Here is a 25,610-nt window from a genome sequence, read left to right on the forward strand (position 1 = left end):
GCATTAAGTGAACACGCGTCCGGTGTGGGAAGGAGCCGGTCTTTATGAGCCGTAGGGTAGTTTGCTGTTCTATGGAAATGTCAGGGTAAGGCGAGGGTAGGGTCTGCCTCAGAAGACGATAATTCTGGGTTATGTCCTTGAACGAGACAAGTGGGTGACTGTCCTTATGCAGCTCCATTACACCGGGGGTGAAAGTGCAGGCTTGGTGGGCGTATTCCTTGCCCTCCATGGAAGCGTGAGTGGGTGTCCAGATGAGCTGAAAGGAACCATTTGGGGAGTGGTTTTTTAGCACGCGCAGTGAAGGTCGGGACACCAAACCCGACATGTAGTTCCGGTAGGCTTGTTGGGAATTGGTGACCACTTTACGAACCCCTGGTTGAGAGCCAAGACGATGGCTGCCTCTTCTGCTGCCATCATGTCTTCCGTCTTGAGTGAGGCACATGCAAGGAGGTTGGTTCTGGAGGTAGCCACGATGATGGCGTACTGCTGCCCTCGATGTTTGGAGGCGTCTGTGTAGATAACTGCATGATCCCCACCGAGGGTGGTGTTGAGCGCTTGAGCCCGTGCTTGTCGGCGACCCTCGTCGTCCGAGAGGTTCACATTTGTAAGCAAAGGGAGCATATTTATTTCTTGTCGCCAAAAGCATAGGAGTACATCAAACGGAGTGATATTCTGTACTCCCAGCCAATCTGGTGAAAGATTTGGCGACCCGCCGCAGTTCTGCTCATTCGGAGCATCTGGATAGAAAGATGAACCTCTCTCAGCTTTTCCACCGTGTTGTAGAGCCCCGTGCTAAGCAGCCTCTCTGGGCGCACTCATGAGAAGACCAATGGCTTGCTCAACCGCCTTCCTAATCATTATATAAAGCATCTTTATGTCCTCCTTGCCGAGAAGAAGACAGGAGGTTGAGGTAAGTGATTCTGGGGAGGATGAAAGCTTGAACTAATCGAAAGGTATCGAATTGCGTGAGGCCTCGCTTCTTGGTGGCAACTCGCCTGATCATGTGTTTGATTTATTGATACGGTGTTTGAGGCACAGCAAGGATACGGTACTCTTGGGGTTCGCTTGAAGATGTAGGCCCAGGATTTTGATGCCGGGGCTGGAAGCCACAGGCCCACAGAACACTGGAAGCCACAGGCCCATTGGCGTACTAGAAGTGAGATGCCATGGGTTGGTGTGAGCTTCGTTTAATCGCTATAGCGTGGCATTTAGCAAAAATACCGGGGTTAAACCCGTAGATGTGTTTGGTCAGTGCACCACTTGTTTTCCCCGTCCCCGCGTGGGCTCGTAGCTAAATCGGTAAGACTACGGGCTCTTGCTTTGTTATTCCGTTAGTTCCAGGTTCGATTCCTGGCGGTGTAGTGATTTCTTTTAAGTGCAATGCACTTCTTAAGCGACCCTGAACCTGCGTCAACCGGCGATGTCCGCATCACATACCCACGTGGGGGATTGGCCAGGAATCTCCTCGTCTTCCTTGGCAACGGGGGGAGATGGGCACGCGCTGCCTGGCCGCTGACATGGCACATACCCACGGGGGGGATTGGCCAGGAATCGGGCGTGTGAAGGGCTAATGCACCCGCTTAAAGGAGTACTGACACGAAATTTCAAAGCTGAGATCCGCTCTAGCAATCAAGTACAACGACAACACAAATAGGTGTCTGTGAATAAATGCATCTTTCTTTCTTTGTAGTTGTGTGTGTGTGTGTGTGATCTCTCTTTCGCGAACATTACCGAACCGCGCAAATTCAACTCGTGCATTCGCACTTTCACATTCTTCCCCTCGGGGAAATGCGGGGAATTTTATTTGTTTGCGGGAGTTTTCTGATGACACCAACGGTCGCGAAGGAACCCTTGGGGGGTAGAGGTAAAAAGCTTTGCTTTAAAAAACTTCAAATATACAAAGCGTAGCGGCCGCACCACCCGGCCAAAAACCGGCTACGAGTAGGGCACGACCAAGAGTGGGGTAGGCTGGCAGACGAAAAGTTGAATAACTCGGCAACCCTAGGGCTAAAGAAAACTATAACCGCTCGTTGCGGCCGGCAGAGCAAGGGCTACCGTTATTTAAGGTCGGGATTCATAGTGCCTGAGATAAGCAGGATCAAAGCACAGGCGGCATTGGAAGGATTCACAGACCGTAAGTCGAGCGTCCTGACGTCATGTGACTATTTACCGTGGGGCTCTTCGATTTACCGTCTCGGACTCACCGCGGACTCCCCGAACAGCAATCCGGAATTTGTTTTTCTTATGTATTCCTATGGCATGGAGAATCTTCGGACTACCTGCGGACTATCCTGTTTGAGTCCGAGACGGTAAATCGAAGAGTCCCAGTGTTTCCAGCTTTTTCGAAAGAAGCAAAAAGAGGGGAGGAAGCGATAGGCAGAGGAGGAGGGGTACTTAATTCGCTCATGACATACGTTATACCGACCGTAGGGCAATAATTACAACGGCAACGCGTTTCATAATACCGAACGTAGGGCAATAATTATAACGGCAATGCGTTTCTACATTGATTCCCCGAGGCATCACAGGGCTTTTGTAATTTCCTGGAAAAGTGTTTCTCGGTCCCTTTAAGTCTGCTTGCGTGCTTTGAAGAGAGAGAGAGAGAGAGAGAGATAGAGAGAGAGAGAGAGAGAGAGAGAGAGAGAGAGAGAGAGAGAGAACAACTTTATTGAATGGCCTGCAGTCGGTTACGATGTCTGCCCACTGGGAAGACGGGTCTTCAACGCGACGCGGCCATGACGGCTATCTCGGGCGTCGCGCTCCTCGAGGCTTTGCTCACTCGCTACTCCTTCGGGTCAAGAGGGCCGCCGCCCCTTTCCTGGTGGTCCTTCCCTCCTTCCCCTCAGTTTTGCTCGGTCGCTGCCTTTCCACAGCTGCCGAGACCTGCTGCGCGGCCTGGAGCTATGCTTCTCGATCGTAGGTCTTCATCGCCGCCTCAATTTGCGGCGGAAACGTCATCTTGCTTGCCTCTCTTGGGTTCACTCTGCAATCCCACAGGATGTGAGCCGTGGTGGCTCCCTGCTTCGCACACAGTTTGCCCACATCACTTTCATAAACACTGGGGCACACGTACCTAGCTAACACGGGGGTAAGTCAGGATCCCATGGAGAGCTGTCTACTTATCAAAAACTTCACCTTTTGGCGCGAATAACTGCAACAACAAACAACTGCGACACTTCCAGCCCCACCTTCCGCAGAATCGTAACTCTCCGTAGCTGGTGTGCACATTCTCTACTCACACGTCACGCGAGTTGTCGTCAGCGAGCACGTACTAGGCTAACTCTTGTTCCACGCCTTGCCACGTGTTGGAGGAAGGCAAGTAATGTACACACATTTTCAAGGTACGAGCCACGCCATATTGGACCGAATATACGCCCCATTTGGTCTCATTGACGAATGTGAAGACTATATTGTAAAGCCTGTATCCTTTTCCGACCACTGCCTCGTAGTGTGCACACTAGGGTATAAAAAGCAAAAGAACTCCTTCAATTGGGATTTGTTGAAATTAAATAGCAAACTGCTTTATGATGAACACTTTAGAAAAAACTGTGAACGAAAGAAATAGAACCGCAGCAAAATTGCATAGGCGAGCAATGGGAGATATGTAAGCAAAGCATAAAAATAAAGGCTATTGAAAGGTCTAGTTGTATTAGATATGAGCAAACGCTTCAAGAAAATACGCTGCGATCAAACTGGGAAAGGCTTATTGGTGAAGAGTGCAAAGCGCCAGGTCTCTTTAAAGATGACATCCAAAAAATGAAGAAAAAACTAGAGGTGCTGGATGCAGACCGTTACCGCGGTGCACTTGCGCGCGCAAGAGCGGATCAGTTAGCCGCAGGTGAAACGCCCACCAAGCGGGCGCTTGGCTTAGAAAAGGCACATACTCGACGTAACCTGATAAGCGAGATAGATTGGGAAGGCCGAGTAGTGACACAGAAAGAGGACATCGAGCATGCGTTCTTTGAATTCTACGAACAACTGTTTGCTCGCCGAAAGGTAGATTTAGAGGGTTTTAAAAAAGAATTTGTTAGTGCATTACCCAAAGTTGATGATGAAACTAAACACAGAGTAGAACAGGAAATAACCGCTGAAGAAGTTTAAAAGGCAATCCTGAACTTGCACCCCGACAAGTCCCCTGGCCCAGATGGGTTATCGCGGCTTTCTATAAAACATTTGTAGGCGTATTAGCGCCTCTGTTAGCCGCACTGTTCAACAAGGCCTTCAAACTAAAGTCTTTACCACGGTCTTTCAGCGAGGCACACACGATATTGATATCGAAAACCGACAACGCAGAAAAAACTCAAGCAACTTACATCATACCGCCCCATTTCCTTGACCAATGTAAACTTTAAAATTTTCATAAAAGTGCTTGCCAGTAATTCATCAACTAATCGGATCACACCAGACATGTGGTATCAACGGCCGTGCAATATTTACTAATATACATAAAGCTAGGTGTGTACTGGAGTGTTGTGCGCGACACGTGACGGGGTCGCAGTTCTTCAACTCGACCTCGAGAAAGCGTTCGATTGTGTGCCGCACGAGATTTTATTTTTTATTTTGGAGTATGTAAATGAAGGTTCAGTTATAAAGGAGCGTGTTGTTCTGGCGTACAGGAGGTGCTCCACTACATTAATAGTTAATAAAAGTCTAGGGGCCCCCATTAGTGTGGAGCATTCGGTGCGCCAGGGCTGCCCTCAAGCCCCAACCCCTCTTTTTTTGTCTTTACATCGAGACGTTGTGTTTGAAAATAATGAGAAACGAGCAAATCCGTGGTTTTAATCTGCACCAGTCTGAAGACAAATTGTTAGCCCACGCCGACGACATCGCACAATTCTTCAAAGACAAAGGAAGTGTCACTATTGCTATAGAGGATGTTAAAGCGTTTAGTGTGGTGTCAGGCAGTATGGTGAACTGGTCCAAGTGCCTGGGGTTCTGGCATGGCAGTTGGCCGACGACTCCAGGCTTACTTGCATGTGTCAGTTGGGAAAACAAACCGGTCACGAATCTTGGAACAACCCTCGAGAACTACAGGGATAGTGATTCTTACTGTTGTGTGCAATCACAGCGAACACGGGATAGAGAGGAAAAGTGGAAAGGGATCACTTGTCGATGTTTTCCAGGGCAACTGTGCGCACTTTATTTTTTGTTTCAAAGTTATGGTTTTTAATGCAAGTGATGCATTGCTCGCGTATGAATGTTCAGAAATTGCCCCGGATATTTGTAGTGTTTGTATCGTCGTCGACGTGGGAAAGGTATGCAAGAACAAACCTCTTTAGACGTGTACGAGACGGTGGACTGGGACGGGCGCATTTGTTCGTGCGCCAGTTAGTAAATCGGTTTCTGTTTTGGCGGGACACAAGCGACCCTTTTTTTTAAGAACCGTGTGCCAGGTGCGCTTAGGTCAAGTGCTACCGCAGTTTGTGGTGGTTACAAGACGGATGGAGGGGAGAATTTTCGGGTATTTTAGAGAAATCGTGCTGGCGGTACGATTTTTAACGGCACATTTTCAGTGCAGTACCTGAGCGATATTTCCCGCAAAAAGTTGTACAAGGACTTATGTGATAACCTATTCCCTGTGCCACAGTACAGAACATTGTACATTACAGGCCCAGGGCAAGATGTTCTTAGAAGGGTCAAAAGAAAGCCAGTTCAGGGTGGGGCGAAGTCTTTCTTCTTTAAACTCCATACCCGGACACTCACAGTTCAAACGTGTCTTCAAGATAAGTGGTTTGAAGTTATGTGGGGTACAGACTGCACAATTTATCAGCAACCGGAAACAATAGACCACGTGTTCATACACTGCTGGGTGGCAGTCCACTTTTGGGACGTCCTATAGCGAACACTCCACAAAGAATTTCCGTTGAACCAACACGGCTTTCGGTACCTCTCAACCGAAAGTGAAGAGGGCGCGCCGTACGATATGCTGATGCTACTGGGCCTGTACAGTATTTGGTCGGCGCGCATGGCATGGTTTCACGGTGATGTGGATGGTAGGCCGGGGCGACAGTTCTTTCGTGAGAGTGTGACGCTTTATGTTGAAGGGCTTAAAGTCCAAGAGTATGTGCCTGAATGGTTGGCACGCGTGGAACCACTGACCGCACTGAAATTACTTTTTAACGACAACACGTACGGAAGAACCGGATAGTGGTTTTGTATTAACTCGTGTTGTCTTGTACTGGAATGTGTTGCTTTTGTGCATGTCGAAGTCCGGCAAAAAAGAAAAAATAAGAAGTGGTAGCGCGGTGGTAATGCACTCGGCTGATACTCCGGAGACCCAGGTTCGATTCCCAATCACTCGGAAATGTGTTTTTTTTATTTACTCTTTTCAGCGGCGGCCGTTTTCTGTGCAGGATGATAACAACAACTTCACCAACAACAACACCGGTTGTTCGCCCAATGGGGCACTGCCGGCTTTCGCTTTAAAAATCGTCAGTTAGACTGAGAGCTACAGAGCATTCGTGGAGAAGTTGGATTTGCCGAAAAGCGTATTCTGTGTGCTTTCGTCTATGGACGCCGTACACGATTGAGTTACTTGAGCTGTATAGGGGTATTGGTGTACAGTTTCACTCAAAGACTAAAACGATTCTTTCGGAAAATAATTCGAGGTAATTTCATGTCTTAGAGGTAATTTCAGACTTTGTTCTAAACTATACCTACTGAAGAGAATCTAGATTTGGGGAAAAATAACGCCCTTAAAGGTGTACCCCGTATGTGTTACACCCATTGTTATGTGTACTGACACACCCGGGCATGGCCGGGAACTACGGCTAGTTTATCATAAACTGCTGTGAGCGCAGAGCAGTATATGAGAATCTTGTGCTCGTACATTTTCTTGTTACTGCCTGTTTGTTTCTTTTAAGGGGTAATGAAAATCCCCACGGGCTACCTGCTGTGTCGTGCAGCACCCAAAGATCAGCGGCGATGATGATAAAAAAACTGATGAGCCATTCCACTCTTTGAAGGTGGATGGATGACCAGCGAAGATTTGCGCGCAATGCGTAGTCTAAGCTATTTTCTTTCATTTATATTATTAGTATTTATTTATTTATTTATTTATTTATTTATTTACTTATTTATTTATTTATTTATTTTTACTCATTTGCAATTTGTTTTTTATTTTCATTTATTTTACATTATGCTTTAATTATTTGCACTCATATTTACTTGTCTTTTTTCTCATTTTCATTTATGTTCATATTATTTTTTTATGTATTGTTATTCATTTATTTTTGTTTCATTTCTGTTTGTTATTTTATGCATGTATTTTAATTTCTTTTGGTATATTTTTATTTAATATTTATTGAATGGCCTAAATTACTCTGCTTTAGTTTTCATTTTATTATTTATTTTTATTATTTCTTACTTACTAATCTAATTTTGTTCGTTGATTTGTTTTTATTATTTAAGCTTCGCCTTAAAGAGGGGAATGCGAAAGCGTATAGCGCGCTCCCTGTGTACATTTTTTTGGCTAAGAACGTGCGCTCGCTAAGCGCGCCCGCTCGCTCTCATTTTCATTAAAGTTTTACGGGGCCAAGTGACACGGCGCACGCGCAAGGCGAACCCGCTGGCTCGTGCGTCCAGAAAGAGACGCACCGCGATAATCATTTTCCGATGGCACGTGCCATACGACGCATGCGCCGGAGCATTTTGCTGGGCACACGAAAGAACCTTTGGTTGGTACAGGTATACAGCTTCGCTATAATATAAAGTTGGCCGCGGCTTGCCAGGGATACCATTAGGGGCCACAGGCGGCTGTCTAACCGGGGATAAGGCGGCTAAGAGTAGTGATATGTTGTCGCGTTTTTGTGTCTGTTGCCTTGCGGTCATCGTGCTGTCAGCTGCCCTCGATCACGAATGACGCTGCGGCCACAGATGCTGCGGCGACAAGCGCATAACCTACAATAGTTCCAGGCGACGGGAAATCTTTCTTGGTCATTTTCATTGGGCAGTGGTGGTTTGCTAGCCGTTCAGGCCGCATTGATTCTACGCTTATGAGCAACCGAAATTTTAGTTTGGAGTCCTCTTGTGCCGTATTTTTCTTGTCTTGCGTGCTTGAGCGCCCAAAAACATTTTCTGTCCACAGTGAACTCATCGCCGTGAAACACAGCTGGTTTTGAATACAGAAACGCTTTTGCTCTTTATCTTTTTTTTACTCCCTGGCCAAGTAGCAGGGAAGCTGTCAGCGCGAAGTTACAGTTGAAAACTTCGTGGGCAAATAATTTGGAACCGATTTCCGGCACGTTCATTAACAACATTTTTATTTCGTGCGTCACTTTTTAAAGCAAAGCTGTTTACCTCTGCCCCCCAAGGGTTTCAAGAAAAATAAAAAGAGCGCAAAGGACGAGGACAAAGAAACACAGTAGACGGGACGCGCACTCGTAAGGGTTCTTTCGTGACCGTTGGTGTCACCAGAAAACTCCCCGAACAAATAAAAGAATCCACAGCCGCCGCCGGGAATCGAACCTGGGACTAATGGAATACCAAGGCGAGAGCCCGTTGTCTTATCGATTTAGCTACGAGCCCACGCGGAGACGGGGAAGACAGGTGGTGTACTCACCGAACGCATCTACTGGTTTACCCCCTGCATTCTCGCTGAATTGCACATGATAGCGTCACGCGACCGCTCGCGCCACTGTGTGCTCCGCCCACGGCACGTCTAACGGCCCTGCGCGCGCCTTGCGGGTGTGCTAAAAATTACAAAAATTAAAGGACGCTCACACCAACGCATAGCATCCCAATTCTAGTACCCAAATGTCCTAAACCCCGTGGCCTCCATTGTTCACGTAAAAAATCAGAGCTCCTTTTTGTCCACCCTCACACCAAACGACACATCAAGGAACACATTCAAATACTCCTTGATGGCCAGCACTGAATGCTACCTTACGGCTCATACAATCCCGCTCCTTCCCACACCCGACGTATCTTCATTTGATGCACCCGAATTGCTACGACGCTGAATGTAAAGTTTGCTCAGAAGTAGGAACACTCTGCCACATAACCGGGGTGTGCGACTTTAGCCCTGAGCACCCTCCTCTCTTTCAGCCAACTACCAAACAAGAGCCATGGGAGATGCTGCTGCCCAGACCATCTCCGCCTACCCAGCTTCAGCTGGTGGACAGGCGCCGTGCACTGCATATGGGCTCCAGTGAAGAAGGAACCACTCCCCTGGGCCGCACTCTGGGCCGTTCAAAAATCTGAATAGAAGTATTTCATCCACGTCTTCCTCCTCCTTACCTCCGTCTCTGCCGCCGATCTCGTTGCCTCCGTCCGCGACGGCAGAGACGGAGAAATGAGATCGTCTGACACGGGGTTTCTGCTTACTTTTATTTTCTAAAAAAAAAGAGTTTCCACTCATGTGCTACACCACCACAACACAACCAACCACCGTTTATACATCATGCATTGATTTAATCCTTACCAAGAATATCTCTTCGAAGTAACAACGGGTGTGGTTAAGTGGATTTCACTTCTCTCTTGTTTCAGTATTTGTAGAGCGACGTGAGGGAATTTAAGTGACGCCGCATGGGTATCGTTGTGGGTGCCCTTTACAGCTTTGCTTTCCAACCACATTCACATTGTGAATTGGCCTGAATTTTTTTTGTATTCCGTACGTCGGGAAAGTATTGCGTACGACCACAATATCGTCGGACGAAATTTATCTTGTTAGCTGAAACTGATTCCGTATTCGCAGGAACAGGGTGACTATTAAGAACGTGTTTAGGGACTGGAGAATAGAGAGAGAGGGAGAGAGAAACAACTTTTATTGAGTCCATTTCAGGTGAAGCCAGCAGGCGTCAGACTGTGTGGAACATTCACGAGTCTCATACGAGTGCAATAGCTTCTGACCGCTGAACGCAAACTCTTGCTGCATCGACAGGTCGGGGCTGGACATCAGAATCTCCAATCGCTCGGGTAGGGGGGGGGGGGGGGTGGAGAAGAGGGAGGGGTAGGGAAGGTAGGGGATTCTTGAGCTGAGTGCACTCCGCCAGCATGTGCAGCAGAGTGCCGGGTAATCTCCCGGTAGCTCGTAATTGGGTGCGGTAGCTCCGACTCTTCCTCGGCCCGGTCTGCTAGTTCGCGGGCGTACTGGATGGAAAGGGCGTTGCCTTCCACTGTCGAATTTACCGGAATCCACACGGGCTCTACTCCTCGTCCCGGTCGGCTGCGCTTTGCGAGAATTGCTAGCGCAGCGTGGGATCGATACCTTTGCGGTAGTTGCCGTAAGCCGTCTTGGAGTCCGTGACAATCATCTGCACGTCCCCGTGCATGAGGGCGAGAGAGATGGCCACCTCTTCTGCTTGGCATGGGGTCCATCGTCCGTACCGACGCGCTGGTCAACAGCTTGTCGATGGTCGTGACGGCGGCCACTGCCTTGCTGCTGTGCTTGGGAAGTGAGGCTTCCGCTTAGAGGACGAGGGAGCTGCTTTCAGCTGCTGGGCGAGTACTTGTGCACGCGCGGCGCGCCTAGCTCTTATCGTTCCTGACGGCCTGCATCTTGCACGGGAGGGGCTTGGTCTTGATTGCTTCCCTCCACGGCGGAGGTATAGGTTACTTAGGTGTCTTTAGTTCGATGGGCCAGCCCATCTTTTGCTCCGTCTGGCTCGGTCGCACTCTCTTGTTAGACCAATGAGCCTCTATGAGCTCGTCTACCGTATTATGTACCGCCATGTCCAACAGCTTCTGCATAGACGAGTACGGGGGCAGGCCCATAGCCGTCTTGGTGGCTTTTCTTACGATCGTGTCTAGCGTGTTCCTGTTCGCCTTCGTTAGCTCGAGATGCGGGGCCGAGTAGGTGATGCGAGACACGATGAACGCACGCCCTGACCAGCTAGAACGCGTCGTCTTCTAAATCCTCTGTTTCGATTCGCAACGCGTCGGATCATTCCGATGACCTGTTCGGAGGCCAACTTGATCTTAGCGATGGCCGCTGCCGCCTCGCCGTCTCGTAGCAACGGACCGAGGATGCGGAGCTGCTGCGTGGGCTTGATGTCTACTCCAAAGAAAAAAAGGAGCCTTCAAGAAACCTGTAGGGCCATTTTTACTTCCATCATTATGCTTTGGCTTGAATAAGGCATCTCCAATTCCCAGTTTTCCGAAGGAGGCTTGCAACGGAGAGGTCTATGTGTTATAAATTATTACGCACGCCAGAGGAAATCCAAGTGACATCAGTTAAAGTGTAGCTGTACTCTACAGCGTTGCTCATAGCCAAGCTCTCGCTTCTACGCGTAGCCCCCTTCCCCCACTCTTTAACCATTGCTGTTACTAATCGTTGCTGTTAAGCCAAGACGTGCCAAGGCTACCATGAAGAGCGTCACTGTTGCTTGGGATAAGGATGATGTTGAAAATATAAATCACATACATGTAGTGTTCGTTTATGATACGGTGTGACTACATTTGCCACAGCAAATCTCGACTCAGCTAAAAACCACATTTGTTCACAGAACCCGTTTCGGAAAACGCACTCTAAACCCCTTATTTTGGAAAGACGACAAGACATTTCTTGGCTGTTTCTTGTCGTCCACAGCCGAATATACACCGTTTCATTGATGGTCTGGAGATTAATTGCCCTCTTAAGCTAATTAAGTTAAAATTCCAATTTACTGCGTCTAGGCACTTTAGAACTGCAATATGTATTTGTCCAGGACTTATTATATCTCTTAAAAACATTTTCACCTACCATGTCCTAGCCATACAATTACACTCCGGAACTAAGTCTTTCAGATTTTCTCGAGCCAGTTAAGGCTGTAGGTAGGGATCCCATCTAGGGTATATTTGGAATACAAAACTTCTACTCTCCACACACTAAACCTTGATCTTTTGTTTTCACCGCATCGCCAGCATAGAAATACTTGACCGTAAGTCTGAAGCAAGCCCACTACAAAATTAAATTATGCGCCTTGCGTCCTACTGAGACACGGAAATTAATGTTTTATTTTAATGCGGCGTCTATCCCGTGCTATGTATCACATACCGAGACCCTAATGACTGTAAATTTTCGCGTCATAAGTTTTCTTTGATTACGGGACGAGACTTTGCCATCGACCACGTCTCCCACAAACCTTATATCCAATTCTAAACGAAGACTTCTTAGGAACGAACTGTTCTATGCCTGCCGATCAAAATTCACGCGCCAGTAGTCGATATTGCCGCGAAAGTATGTTTATGTTTTGTTTCGTGTCCGCGACCGGCGGAGTGGCGTTATCACGTTTTCGAAGCTAGCAAAAAAAATTAGCGCCAATCCACCCTGTGAATGTAGTTGGAAAGCAAAGCTTAAACGGCACCAAAACGATTACCCATGCGACGTCACTTAACTGCATGCGCGTCGCCCTACAAATAGTCAAACCAGAGAGAAGTGAAATGCACTTAACCACACCCTCTATGACTTCAAAGATATATTCTTGGTAAGGTTAAATTAATGCATGATGCATGAACGGTGGTTGGTTGAGTTCTGTTGGTGTAGCACATCAGTGGAATTTTTTTATATAAAATTAAAGCTCAAACCCGGTGTTAGACGATCTCACTTCTCCGTCTCTGCCGTCACGGACGCAGGCGACGAGAGCGGAGGCACAGGAGCAGGAGAGGTAGCAAATACTTCTATTCGGATTTCTAAACGGCCCAGAGTGCGGCCCAGGGGGTGGTTCTTTCTTCACTGTAGCCCATATTTAGTCCGCGCCGCCTGTGCCCTGTCCACCAGCTGAAGCTGGGTAGGCAGAGAGGGGCTGGACAGCAGTATATCCCATTGCTCTTGTTAGGTAGTTGACAGAAGGAGAGGAGGGTGCTCAGTGCTAAAGTAGCACACCCCGATTATGTGGCAGAGTGTTCCTACTTATGAGCAAAATTTACATGCAGCGTCGAAGCGATTCGGGTGCATTAAGTGAACACGCGTCCGGTGTGGGAAGGAGCCGGATTGTATGAGCCGTAGGGTAGTTTTCTGCTCTATGGAAAGGTCAGGGTAAGGCGAGGGTAGGGTCTGCCTCAGAAGACGATAATTCTGGGTTATGTCCTTGAACGAGACAAGCGGGTGACTGTCCTTGTGCAGCTCCATTACACCGGGGGTGAAAGTGCAGGCTTGGTGGGCGTATTCCTTGCCCTCCATGGAAGCGTGAGTGGGTGTCCAGATGAGCTGAATGGAACCATTTGGGGAGTGGTTTTTTAGCACACGCAGTGAAGGTCGGGACACCAAACCCGACATGCAGTTCCGGTAGGCTTGTTGGGAATTGGTGACTACTTTACGAACCCCTGGTTGAGAGCCAAGACGATGGCTGCCTCTTCTGCTGCCATCATGTCTTCCGTCTTGAGTGAGGCACAAGCAAGGAGGTTGGTTCTGGAGGTAGCTACGATGATGGCGTACTGCTGCCCTCGATGTTTGGAGGCGTCTGTGTAGATAACTGCATGATCCCCACCGAGGGTGGTGTTGAGCGCTTGAGCCCGTGCCTGTCGGCGACCCTCGTCGTCTGAGGGGTTCACATTTCTAAGCAAAGGGAGCATATTTATTTCTTGTCGCCAAAAGCATAGGAGTACATCAAACGAAGTGATATTCTGTACTCCCAGCCAATCTGGTGAAAGATTTGGCGACCCGCCGCAGTTCTGCTCATTCGGAGCATCTGGATAGAAAGATGAACCTCTCTCAGCTTTTCCACCTTGTTGTAGAGCCCCGTGCTAAGCGGCCTCCCTGGGCGCACTCATGAGAAGACCAATGGCTTGCTCAACCACCTTCCTAATCATTATATAAAGCATCTTTATGTCCTCCTTGCCGAGAAGAAGACAGGAGGTTGAGGTAAGTGATTCAGGAGAGGACGAAAGCTTGAACTAATCGAAAGGTATCGAATTCCTTGAGGCCTCGCTTCTTGGTGGCAACTCGCCTGATCATGTGTTTGATTTATTGATACGGTGTTTGAGGCACAGCAAGGATACGGTACTCTTGGTGTTCGCTTGAAGATGTAGGCCCAGGATTTTGATGCCGGGGCTGGAAGCCACAGGCCCACAGAACACTGGAAGCCACAGGCCCATTGGCGTACTAGAAGTGAGATGCCATGGGTTGGTGTGAGCTTCGTTTAATCGCTATAGCGTGGCATTTAGCGAGAATACAGGGGTTAAACCCGTAGATGTGTTTGGTCAGTGCACCACTTGTCTCCCCCGTCTCCGCGTGGGCTCGTAGCTAAATCGGTAAGACTACGGGCTCTTGCTTTGTTATTCCGTTAGTTCCAGGTTCGATTCCTGGCGGTGTACTGAATTGTTTTATTTGTGTGCGGGAGTTTTCTGATGACACTAACGGTCGCGAAGGAACCCTTGGGGGGTAGAGGTAAAAAGCTTTGCTTTAAGAAATCGCGCCAATCCATCCCGTGAATGTGGTTGGAAAGCAAAGCTGTAAACGGCACGTAAAACGATTACCCGTGCGACGTCACTTAAATTCACTCACATCGCTCTACAAATAGTAAAGCCAGAGAGAAGTAAAATGCACTTAACCACACAATTTATTACTTCAAAGAGATATTCTTGGTAAGCTTAAATCAATGCATGATGCATGAACGGTGTTTGGTTGAGTTTTATTGGTGTAGCACAAGAGTGGAAACTTTTTTTTTTAATAAAGTAAGCTCCAACCGGGTGTTAGACGATCTGACTTCTCTGTCTCTGCGCAGTGGACGGTAGGCGACGAGTTTTGCGGCAGAGAAGGAGGAGAAGGGGGAAGAAATATTGTTCACATTTCTGAACGGCCCACAGTGCATCCCTGGGGAGTGATTTCTTCTTCTGTGGGGCCCATATGCAGTCCGCGCGGCCTGTGTTCTCTCCACCCGCTGAAGCTGGGTACGTAGAGAGGGCCTGGACAGCAGCATCTCCAATTGCTCTTGTTGGGTAGTTGACGGAACGAGAGAGTGCTCAGGGCTAAAGTCGAACACCCCGATTACGGGGCGGAGTGTTCCTTCTTCTGAGCAAAATTTACATTCAGCGTCGTAGCGATTCCGATACATTAAGGGAAGACGCGTAGGCTGTGGGAAAAAGCCCGGATTGTATGAGCCATACGGTAGTTTGTTTACAAATATATAGCGCAGAAGACGAGAGACACATACAAGTAGACACACACGGCGCTACTTCTGTGTCTGTGTCTTCTCTCTATCTGTGTCTCTCGTCTTCTGCGCTATATATTTGTAAGTTATGAACCAACAAGGCCAAATTTCCGCACTACGGTAGTTTGTTGTGCTCTGGAAAGGTCAGGGTAAGGTGAAGGTACGCTCTGCCTCATAAGGCAATAATGCTGGGTTATCTCCCTGAACGTGACGAGCGGGTGACTGTCCTCGTGCCGCTCCTTAGCACGGGAGTTAAAAGCGCAGGCTTGTTGGGGGGGGCGTATTTGTTGCCCTCCATTAAAGCGTGAGGGGGTGTCCAGATGAGCTGAATGGAGCGGTTTGGGAAGTGTTTTTTTGGCGCGCATTGAGGTCAGGACACCCAACTCGACTGGTAATTCCAGTAGGCTTGCTGGGAATCAGTGACTACCCTCCGAACCCCTGGTTGAGTGAGAGTCAAGGTGATGGCTGCCTCTTCTGCTGCCGTCATTTATTGGGTCCTAAGGGAGGTACAGGCAAGGAGGTTGGTTCTGGAGGTAGCCACGATGATGGCATATTTCTGCCCTCGATGTTTGGAGGCGTCTGTGTTGATAACTGCATGGTCACCACTGAGGGTGGTGTATAGTGCTTGAGCCCATGCTTTTCGGTGAGCCTCGTCTTGTGAGGGGTTCATATTTCTAAGCATAGGGAGCATCATTAGTTTTAGCCGCCAAGAGTCTTGGAGTACGTCAAGCGGAGTGACATTCTGGGCTGCCCAGCCAAACTGGTGAAGCATGCAGATACCCACCGCAGTTCTGAGTCGGACCTTCTGGTTAGAAAGATGGCCTTCTATCAGCTCTTCCACCATGTTGTGGAGCACCATGCAAAGCAGCCTCTGTGTGGACGCGCTCATGAGAAGATCAATGGCCTGCTCGACCGCCTATCTGGTCATTATATAAAGCATCTCTATGTCTTCCTTGTCGAGCAGGGTTGACGTAAGTGACTCTCGAGAGGGCAAAGGCTTGAATTAATCGAAAAGTATCGGACTCCTTTAGGCCTCGCGTCTTGTTGGCAACTCGCCTGATCATGTGTAAGATTTGATTAATGCTATTTTTGAGGCGCTGCAAGGAGACGTCACTCGGTGTTAGCCTCGAGATGTACGCCCAGGATCTTGATGCTAGGGCTTGGAGTGATGACCTGGCCATCAAGGAGTATTTGAATGTATTCCTTGGTTTGGCGTAAGGGCGGACGACAAGGAGCTGAAATTGTTTTACGGGAACACTGGAGGTCACAGTCTTTAGCACATTGGCGTACTAGAAATGAGATGCCATGCTTTGGTGGGACCTCCATTTAATTTTAACTCTTAGCACATGAGCAAGTGAGTGGTCGCGTGACGCTTTCACGTGGCATTTAGCGAGAACGCAGGGGGTAAACCCGTAGATGTGCTTGATGAGTACACCACCTGTCTTCCCTGTCTTCGCGTGGGCTCGTAGCTAAATCGGTAAGCCAACGTGCTCTCGCTTTCTTAGTTTATTAGTGCCGTGTTCGATTCCCGGTGGTGCCAGTGAGTTCTTTTATTTGTTCGCTGCAGTTTTCTGGTGACACCAACGGTCACGAAAGAACCCTTGGGGGGTAGAGGTAAAAAGCTTTGCTTTAAAAGGCTTCTTATCGTGGCCGCCGCTTGTATGGAAGTTACTCAAATGACCGACCGCGCTTTAGTTTTCCGTAACCGACAATTCACGGCTGTTCTAAAAACCATCGCTTTCGTGCTTGAGAGGCCCGGAAGCAGCGTGGAAGAAAATTTAAAGGCAGAATTAACCTCTGATTTTCTTTAGATGAGGCTTTGAAGAAATACTTGCAGAATTGGTTTTATTAACATCACATTACTTGTACTCACTTGGAATTACGTGTAACTACTGGGAATTATTGCGTACAATTTCAATTGGTTGAAATTATTTGGAACTACCTGACATTACTTGGAATTCCTTGACATTACTTATAACTACTCACAATTTAATTGTCCTTTTTGGAATTACGTGGAGGAGGTGTAAACGTTTAATATGTGTCAAATATCGAGAGTGAAATTAATTACTGGAAATTGGCTTGGATTCTTTGAAATTACTCGGAAATATGCGGTCGGCCTTACCCCACAGCCACCGCGTAGATTTCGAACGACTTGTTTCTGTTAATTAAGGTACCCGGCTTCATGGAATCCTTGCACGATGTACGCAAAAGACGGAAACGCATCCGCTAGCGCTTGCGCACGAAGTTGGGCCTCACCCGTTGTGTTTTACCGCCTGCTTCTAGCGGCTGCATTCGGGGAAAAAGCGGATAAATAAACTTGATTTTTAAACCTGAGTGTCGGGGTCAGTTTTTTTTTTTCGGGAGAGTGGTAAGTGAAAGTGGAAAACGGGACAGGAACTATGGTTTCAAGTGTGTATGGCGTGGGGTTAGCCTATAGTGTGCGGTTCTTTGTTCGTTTGCATACAATTTCCTTTTCGCTCAGCGTATTGCGCTTTGCTGCAAGGACGGTAGCTGTCTCGAAGCGGCCCGCTGCTGCGCCGCGCTGGCAAAGTAGTCGTGAAAACCTTTCGGCGCCCCGATTTATGTGCTTCGCAAATGCGCGAACCATCTGACGCAAGCGTTGGATCCTTTCATATGGCCTTTTTCACACAATCGCAGTTGATAATACAATGGCCGACGAACACAGCGCGGCGATGATGGGGTGTTTATTTAATTATTTATTAATGCAATTCTTCCAGCATTGGAACAAGGCCTTGGGCAGCCGTTGGAAGAAAAGACAAGAAATTTAGACAATGCGCAACAGGAAAACACAGGGTACACTGGGCCCTAAAAATTTCTGTTGCGACGTGACCACACAAAAATGACCTTGGACATGCGCATTGCACATCAGATAGTGCATTTTATAAATAGACGGGTAAAAAAGTACATAACAATACGAAAATAAGGCATGAGAGTGCTGCCAACAGTAGCAAGCAAGCAAGCACACGCATTGCGGGGATAAACTGCACATAAACTGCACGAGTCTTATATGAACACGTAACTGCACTATGCGCGTCAGGACCGACGGCAACAAGAAGAAAAGCGTAATGACAAGAAATGGTGTCTAGGAGTCACGCTCATATATTTCTCATACGTATATGAGCAATAAAACTTATGCTTAAGTTTCAGAGAGGATGCAGTAGTAGGGCAGTAGTACCAAGCTGGCTCGTAGTCGGTTCCACCGATCGCCTATAGTCTATGGAAAGAATGAATTTTTTAAACACGTTCGACAAGCAATCTCGGCTAGTTTTTTAGTGTTAAGGATCGGGAGGAACGCCTGTTGACATGCGTTAAGTATGCAATGGTATCCACACCAAGGTCCATTTCCATCGCACCGCGCCACCGTTCACGACGGAGACATGCAGTGCCTTCCCAGCAGCGCCCTGCACTCCGTAGGAAACTATAAGTGACAACTTAGTCGTGACAACGCGGTGATGGTTACAGCCGCGAGAACAAGATCTGGGAAAAATAAAGCACCTAATAAAATCACTTCGCAGTTGTTATCTGTAGTCTTTTTTGTCATATGTACAAAGGCCGAAGCGCGAGCAATCACTGCACTGAAAGCGAAAGCTAGCTTCAGGCTAAACTGAACCTTTTCCTCCTTACGGTTTGAAGAGGTGTTGAAGGATTGATGAAAGCTTACATGAAGCCAGATTATTTATTTACCTAGCCTCCTTACCTCTGGCGTTTGTTTACATCATTTTTGGTTTGCATAAGTTTGCGTACTATGTTCGTGACATGAAAGGCATGCGATTGTACACCATGCTATTCCATTATAAATTAGGCCGGTTCACTTTCAAGCAAAATATACCCTATGTATACTGTAATAAAGCTGCTGTTTCGATTACCCAGAATTAGTAAACGCTGAAAAAAAAAATCCTGCGGCATGTGAATCGATGCGAAGAGCGGCTTATTGCTACTGTTTGAAATGGGTCAGTGACGCCTTCTTTTTTTGTATAAATGTCTGCACGTGTGTTGTGGCTATAGTCTTTCAACTAAGCCATCTGCAAGGCACAGTTTACTTTAGTGAGTAAAGCTCCGATTGGCATGAAGCAATGCAGCAAGTTGTCAGTACACGCCAAAGCCATCTGGTACATTGCGCTTATCATAACGTCACGTCATATTTACTTTGTTTTTCATTCTTTTATAAGAAATGTTTCCAAGCATAGCTATTTGGCGTGGAGGGGGAGCAGGGGTTTGATTTCACATGGTGGGATTTTTAAAAACAGCCACAATATAGAAAAATCGGTGATATGATTACTTGAAGTATATTGGAGCCCCACCTAGAACATAGCCATGAATTTGTAACTTCAAATAAAATCAAATCTTTTATTTTTCCTTTAACAAGGGAGGGTACAAGGTTTCAATTTGTTCGCTATACAAATGGAAATAAAGGCGAAGCGAGAACTGTTGAAGGCCCACTTTGGCGAAGAAACGGGTACGTTAGCTATTAGCTGTTCATGACTGATATCTGTAGCCTATCGATTTCATAAATGCAAGCTTCATATTTATTTCAGAGATATTGTTAACAAAATCAAATGTCATTACAGGCACATGGCTGTTTAGACAAAAAAAAACACGCACACATGGTCCTACTAACGTCACAAGTAGAATAACACCCCGGCTTCCTATCTTGAGGAGAGGAACAAGGGTGTAGGAATGTGCTCCTGCTCACTTAGAAAAAATGTTCGCCGGAAAGGTGGAGGCTGCTTGCAGGCAGTTCCGATCAACGTAGCCCGAATTTCGCCAAGGTTAACAAAAATACAGAAAAAATTAAAGTTGAATGCAGTCTCTGACTTTGGGATCTCCTCCTGTATGCATCATTGTGTAATGTTTTTTTGTGTTTATAATAAAACATCATTGAATTGAATTGAACTGAACTGAAATGCACATCATTGACCAGGCGCTGCAAATTAACATTGTATGAAGAGGAGAGGAATTAGGAGGCCATTTTACAAGAGAGTTGCCAAAATTACAGTCTAATGGAGCTAGTTTCATAGGCGCTTGGGGCGTCCCCCTCTGCTCTCCCATTTGGATCCTTCACTGCGCCGTCTGCATTAGGTTAGATGTTTTTCCTGAATTTTTTTCAGCGCGAGATAGTGGACGTAGCCCGCCCGTCTTAGCCGATTGGCCATGATTTCGTGTACTGACCGCCGCGCTGAATACGTCAATCAACGATCAAAAAAGCGCGCGCGTGCGTCTGTGGACGCTGCGCACACCTCTTATTATTTCTACACCGTGTATTTTGAGGCAGCAGTAGTCATTTTCTAATCATGTGATCATTTTATGGGAAACGTTTTTTTCCCCTGCGATATTACATTTGCCATTGAAAACCGTTTATGAGAAAAATTCGGCCACCTTCGCGATTGAGATGCGAAGACTGAGGAAAAAGCGGAGCTGGTGGTCTACACTATATAGCTTTAACTTGGCTTTTCTTAGGTCTGCCCATTCACTTCAACTTTGCCAAATTCCAAAGCCAACGCCCACTCTACAAACCCAAAGGAAGTGCTGAGCGCGAAGAATGCGATGATAGCGTAATCGGATAGACGCCAGTTTCATGAAGCCAGGGGCCCATGTTTGATTCCGACCACGGGAAGCGGTTTTTTTTTTCTTGAGGCGCGCAGTCCCCACACCTACTCATCGGCTCCTTGCCTCCTCATCATTTTCCCTCACACTTCTTAGCCTAGCACTTTCCTCCTCTCCCGTTTGCTGCACCGAGTTTTGAGCGACGCCAGGCACTGATGAACTCATTGCAAGCTTAAACAGCTCAGCTGTTAAAAAAGTTAAGGCGGTGTCAGATCACCCGCAGCTGCTCTTACTTCAGCTTCTGGTTATCGTACACGCGCTAAATGCGGAGTGCCTGCCTCGATACGTTCCGAACCAATATATCGGGGAAGTACTGTCCATTATTAGCGTTAGCCGTTATTGCGTTGTTGTATTCACTGCTTACGTAACCAAGCTGATTGGTGCCCGCCACAGCTTTCCGATAATCAGGGTTCTGTAGGGCTGGTGCGCACCTGTTCTACTCACGTGCCATCCCGTTCAGGTGTCACGTGGCACACACTATGTTGCAACTTTTCGGTTCAATTCACATTTTAGAGCGCAGCTCTTATGCGTCCGCTCCCGGGGTTTGGCAGCGTAGGCGTCGGCGTTGGCGTCTGTGTAACCGAGAAAAGGAAGAGAACACCGAAGAGAAATCGGTGGCGCGAGACGCCGCGTGTCGAGAGAATGAAGAGGACACCGAAGCGAGTCAAGCGGCATCGCGAGCCACCGTGTGTCGACAGAAGGAGACACCGCAGATATGAAAGCTGTAGCGCGTGCCGTTGTGTGTTCGCCGATGACGCGATCACTATGCGTCGTACGTCCACCGATATCAATGTGCAAACAAAGCGCTGCTTCACCGGAGGTGTCTGTGGCGTGGCTGTGGACCGCACCCACTCGCTGTCTCCCGCAATGTCCGGAGTAGGGTGGCAGTCGCACCGCGAAGGAGTAATATGTGAAGAATAAAAGTGGTCTGTAACCATACATATACGTCTGTCCGAAATTATTTGCCTTAACATATTTTGGAAAGTCGAACCAGCTAAACAGATGCGCTCAGATTTCGCATTAGGGAGTATCGTAATCGTTAGCCAATTTTTTTGTAAACTTTGTAAATTTTGTGAAGTGGGCACAGAAGCCCCTCAAAGCTCTCGATTCCTGGCCAAAACCCCAAGCGGGTATGTGCCACGAAGAAAGGATTAACAAGTTTTGTTCCACCGCTGGCAAACTGTGGAGATAGCGTGGTTGGTAACGCGCTTTTAAATGCAGAGCATTTCAGTAACTCACGATGTCACCCGCGTTGACGTCCGTAGTCCGCACCGCACCCCTCCCTACTATATAAAAAAATACTATCCGGCGCCCGGTTTCGATCCCTCGACCCTGCGGGCGGAACGCAATGTACATGGTGCTCTACCCACTGCGCCACTAAGCCGACACAGAATGGGACGCTAGGAACGCGCCTTATATCGTTGACTCAATCAAATTACTGCTGACGAGCGCTCTCTCGTCAGCAGTTGCCACAAGTGCAACAACATTAACGTAACGCAAACTACTTAATGTCGTGCGCCCTCGGAAATACTCTGCATTTCATCGTGCCCCTCGCGAGGGGGATGTTTCACTGCATCTTCTCTCGGTCGCGGGACCCGTGGCGCCATCTGGCGGAGGCGCGGCACAACTCGCAGCACTTTCTTTAAAAAGGCGCCTGAAAGCGCGGCAAATATGAAATAGGGATGACGCGCTTAGCGCGGCCTCGCTGGTGGCCAACCCCGCCCCGCCCCGTGCAACCTCTCCTCTAAATTGGGAACCCATTGTTTCCTCCATTGCTTCCACCCTCCCTTTCACAACTCCGACAAAGCTTTCCAGCGCGTCGATGCAACTGAGCACTGGCTCCAGGCCCTTGCTTTTCTGCGGCGCTGGAGACCCGGGTTGAAATCCCATCAGAAAACAAGTGTCTTTTATTTATTTAATCTTTGCAGCGGCGGCCCTAAATTTTCTGTACCGAACAACGACAAGGGCACTTTTTTGCAGAATGGGGCACTTAAAGCTTTCGCCTTAGTAGGCGTTGAGAAGAAGGGTGGGCCTGCGCCGGAGTGGAATGATAAATGATTGCGGCCCAGGTTGAGAATGATGAGGGCCGGACCCTTTTGCGACCGACGCTGCTTGACGATGGCGTTTTGGGGGGAAAGGGGGGGGGTGTAGGCGGGCTGGGAGCGGTTTGAAAAACTGATTCCTCCTGAATGTTAGGTGTGAGGGCTGTGCCACGTGGCTGTTTGCCACTTGCCCGTTCAGCGAAATTTAATGAAAATCCCCTCGGACTGCGGCATATTAGCTTTACTATCGACACTGGAACATAACACCCAGAATAACAAAAAAATCGCGCCAATCCATCCCGTGAATGTGGTTGGAAAGCAAAGCTGTAAGCGGCACCCAAAATGATTACCCGTGCGACGTCACTTAAATTCACTCACATCGCTCTACAAATAGTAAAGCCAGAGAGAAGTAAAATGCACTTAACCACACCATTTATTACTTCAAAGAAATATTCTTGGTAAGTTAAATCAATGCATGATACATGAACGGTGTTTGGTTGAGTTTTATTGGAGTAGCACAAGAGAGAGAGAGAGAGAGAGAAATAAACGTTTATTGTCTGAAAAGACTAGCTAGGACTTGGCCCTTGCCGGTCCGAGGTGGTAGGTCTCCTCAGTCCAGGAAACCTCTGGCGGTGGCTGCCGTCTTCGCCCGGTTCACCAGATTCTTCTGGTTCTCCGGATCCTCGGAGACGAGCAGCGCCTCCCACTTTTCAGCGATGTCGTGGTCACCGGTGGTATGGGCGCTTGCATTGTTTTGTGGTGCGGAAGTCTGTATTGTTGAGGACGCTTGGCTACCCACAGGTGGGTCTGGGCGGCGGTCTTCGCCAGGGCACTCCAGGATCATGTGCGGCAAGGTGTCGGGTATGTCACAATAAGGGCAGAGATAAGGGAATTGCGTGGGGTAAATGCGGTGCATGATTATTCCGTGTGCAAATGTGTTTGTTTGGAGGCGACGAAGGATTACACTTTCTTCCTTGGTGAGATCGAGATGTGGTGGGGGATATCTCCTCCGCTCAAGTCGGTAGTGCTCCAATATTGCCCTATAGGTCGTGGGTACCTCTTCTGCGCCCGTTGCCGCACGGATGTTGGGTGGCAGGAAGGCCCGGCTTGTATGTTCTCGGGCTGCAGCGTGCGCTGCTTCGTTTCCCGCCATCCCTTCATGCCCCGGGATCCAGGTGACGTAGGCGTCAGGAAGTTGGGGGCGCGTCTTTAAGATTTTAAGTGCTGTCGCGGACACGCGTCCTTTTTGGAAGTTCCGACATGCCGCTTGGGAGTCGGTGAATATCAGTGCTCGGTCGCTGCAGGTTGTCATTGCCAAGGCGATGGCTGCTTCTTCCGCCGTTTCGGGGTTACGAGCCGGTATTGTTGCCGACGCCAGTTCCCTGCCTGGTTGGTCCGTGACGCTTACTGCGAAAGCAGTGTGGTCTGGGTATCGAGCGGCATCTGTGTATCTTGTGTTGGGATCTTTGGCATATTTTCGGAGGAGTGCCTTCGATCTTGCTTCTCTTCTTTCTTTATGGTAAGAGGGGTGCATGTTACGTGGTATGCGTGCTACAAAGATGGCCTCTCGGAGTTCCAATGGTAGTCTTGCTTTTTCGTCGGTGTCCGCGATGTATGTTTCACTGTAATTGAGATAGCGGAGTACTGCTCTGCCTGTAGAAGTGAGCTTGAGGCGTTCGAGTTGGCTGGCTTTGTGGGCTTCGGCCATCTGCTCCCACGTATTATGTACGCCTAATTTAAGCAGCTTGTCGGTGGATGCCATGAAAGGGACTCCCAGAGCAGTCTTGGTTGCTTTCCTGATCATAATGTCCATTTTTTTTATTTCAGCGCTTTTTAAGGCTAAGTATGGGGTGCCGTACGTCATCCTACTGGTTATTAATGCTTGAATGATCCGTAAGGTGTCTTGTTCTTTGAACCCCCTTCGTTGATTTGTGATTCTTTTAACGAGGTGGGTGACTTGTGTCACTGTTTGCTGTAGCTTGGGAAGATGAGCTGCACCCGATCCATCTTTGTGTATTGTAAGACCCAGTACCCGAAGGGAGTTGACCTTGGGAATTTCCACTCCGTAAAGAGTGACGCTGGGATCCGCATCAACAAGTTTGGCTGGCCGTCCTCGAGTTCGAGCCTTCAGCACGAGAAGTTCGAACTTGTCCGGAGCGCACTGGAGGCCGCAAGAGTCTAAGTAGGTAACTACCACGTCGATAGCCTCCTGTAGAGAGTCCTGTTGTTTCCCCGTTGTAGGCGCTCTCGCCCACAGCGTGAGGTCGTCTGCGTAAAGAGCATGCCTTAGTCCTTCGATGGTCTTAAGTTTCTTTGGCAGGTGTAGCATGGCGATGTTGAAAAGCAGCGGGGAGACCACCGAACCTTGAGGCGTGCCTTTGTTTGGTAGGTGGAATTTTTCGCCTCGAAGGTTGCCGATGCCAACCGTTGCCGTACGATTGGTGAGGAAGTTTCGAACATAATTGTAAGCTTTGGGGCCACAATTGGTACTTTGCAGATTTTCGAGGATCTTTTCGTGCTTGACATTGTCAAAGGCGCCCTTTACGTCGACGGCGAGTATGCAGGACTTGTGATGGCGATCCAGGCGGTCTATGATGTCCTCCTTCAGAAGCAAAAGGATGTCTTGGGTAGACAGATGCTGTCGGAACCCAAACATCGTGTCCGGTATGTAGCCGTTGTCCTCGAGATATGACGTGAGCCGAGCATGGACCATGTGCTCAAGAAGTTTACCCGCACAGGAAGTCAGCGATATAGGGCGAAGATTCTCAATACGTAGAGGCTTGTTTGGCTTGGGAATCATGGTCACATCCGAATGCTTCCAGGTTGCCGGCAGTTCGCCTGTTTCCCAGCATACGTTAAAATACTCTAGGAGCGC

General features: G+C 48.2%; 1 protein-coding gene across 1 annotated transcript; it reads right to left on the bottom strand.

The window, feature by feature from the left end:
* Positions 1 to 23,261: 23,261 nt before the first annotated feature.
* LOC144146379 (uncharacterized) lies at positions 23,262 to 25,448 on the bottom strand. Its single transcript, XM_077678334.1, has one exon. It carries the CDS (start codon positions 25,446 to 25,448, stop codon positions 23,346 to 23,348), a length of 2,103 nt encoding a protein of 700 aa, XP_077534460.1. The 3' UTR covers positions 23,262 to 23,345.
* Between the last annotated feature and the right edge of the window lie 162 nt (positions 25,449 to 25,610).

The sequence above is a fragment of the Haemaphysalis longicornis genome, unplaced genomic scaffold (genome assembly GCF_048455015.1).
Source record: "Haemaphysalis longicornis isolate Haplotype H1 unplaced genomic scaffold, Haemaphysalis longicornis Haplotype H1 scaffold_7, whole genome shotgun sequence".
Taxonomy (NCBI): domain Eukaryota; kingdom Metazoa; phylum Arthropoda; class Arachnida; order Ixodida; family Ixodidae; genus Haemaphysalis; species Haemaphysalis longicornis.

What these genes read in the sequence shown, in the direction of transcription:
- LOC144146379 (XM_077678334.1), bottom strand. Translation starts at nt 25,448, where the DNA reads ATGGTCCATGCTCGGCTCACGTCATATCTCGAGGACAACGGCTACATA.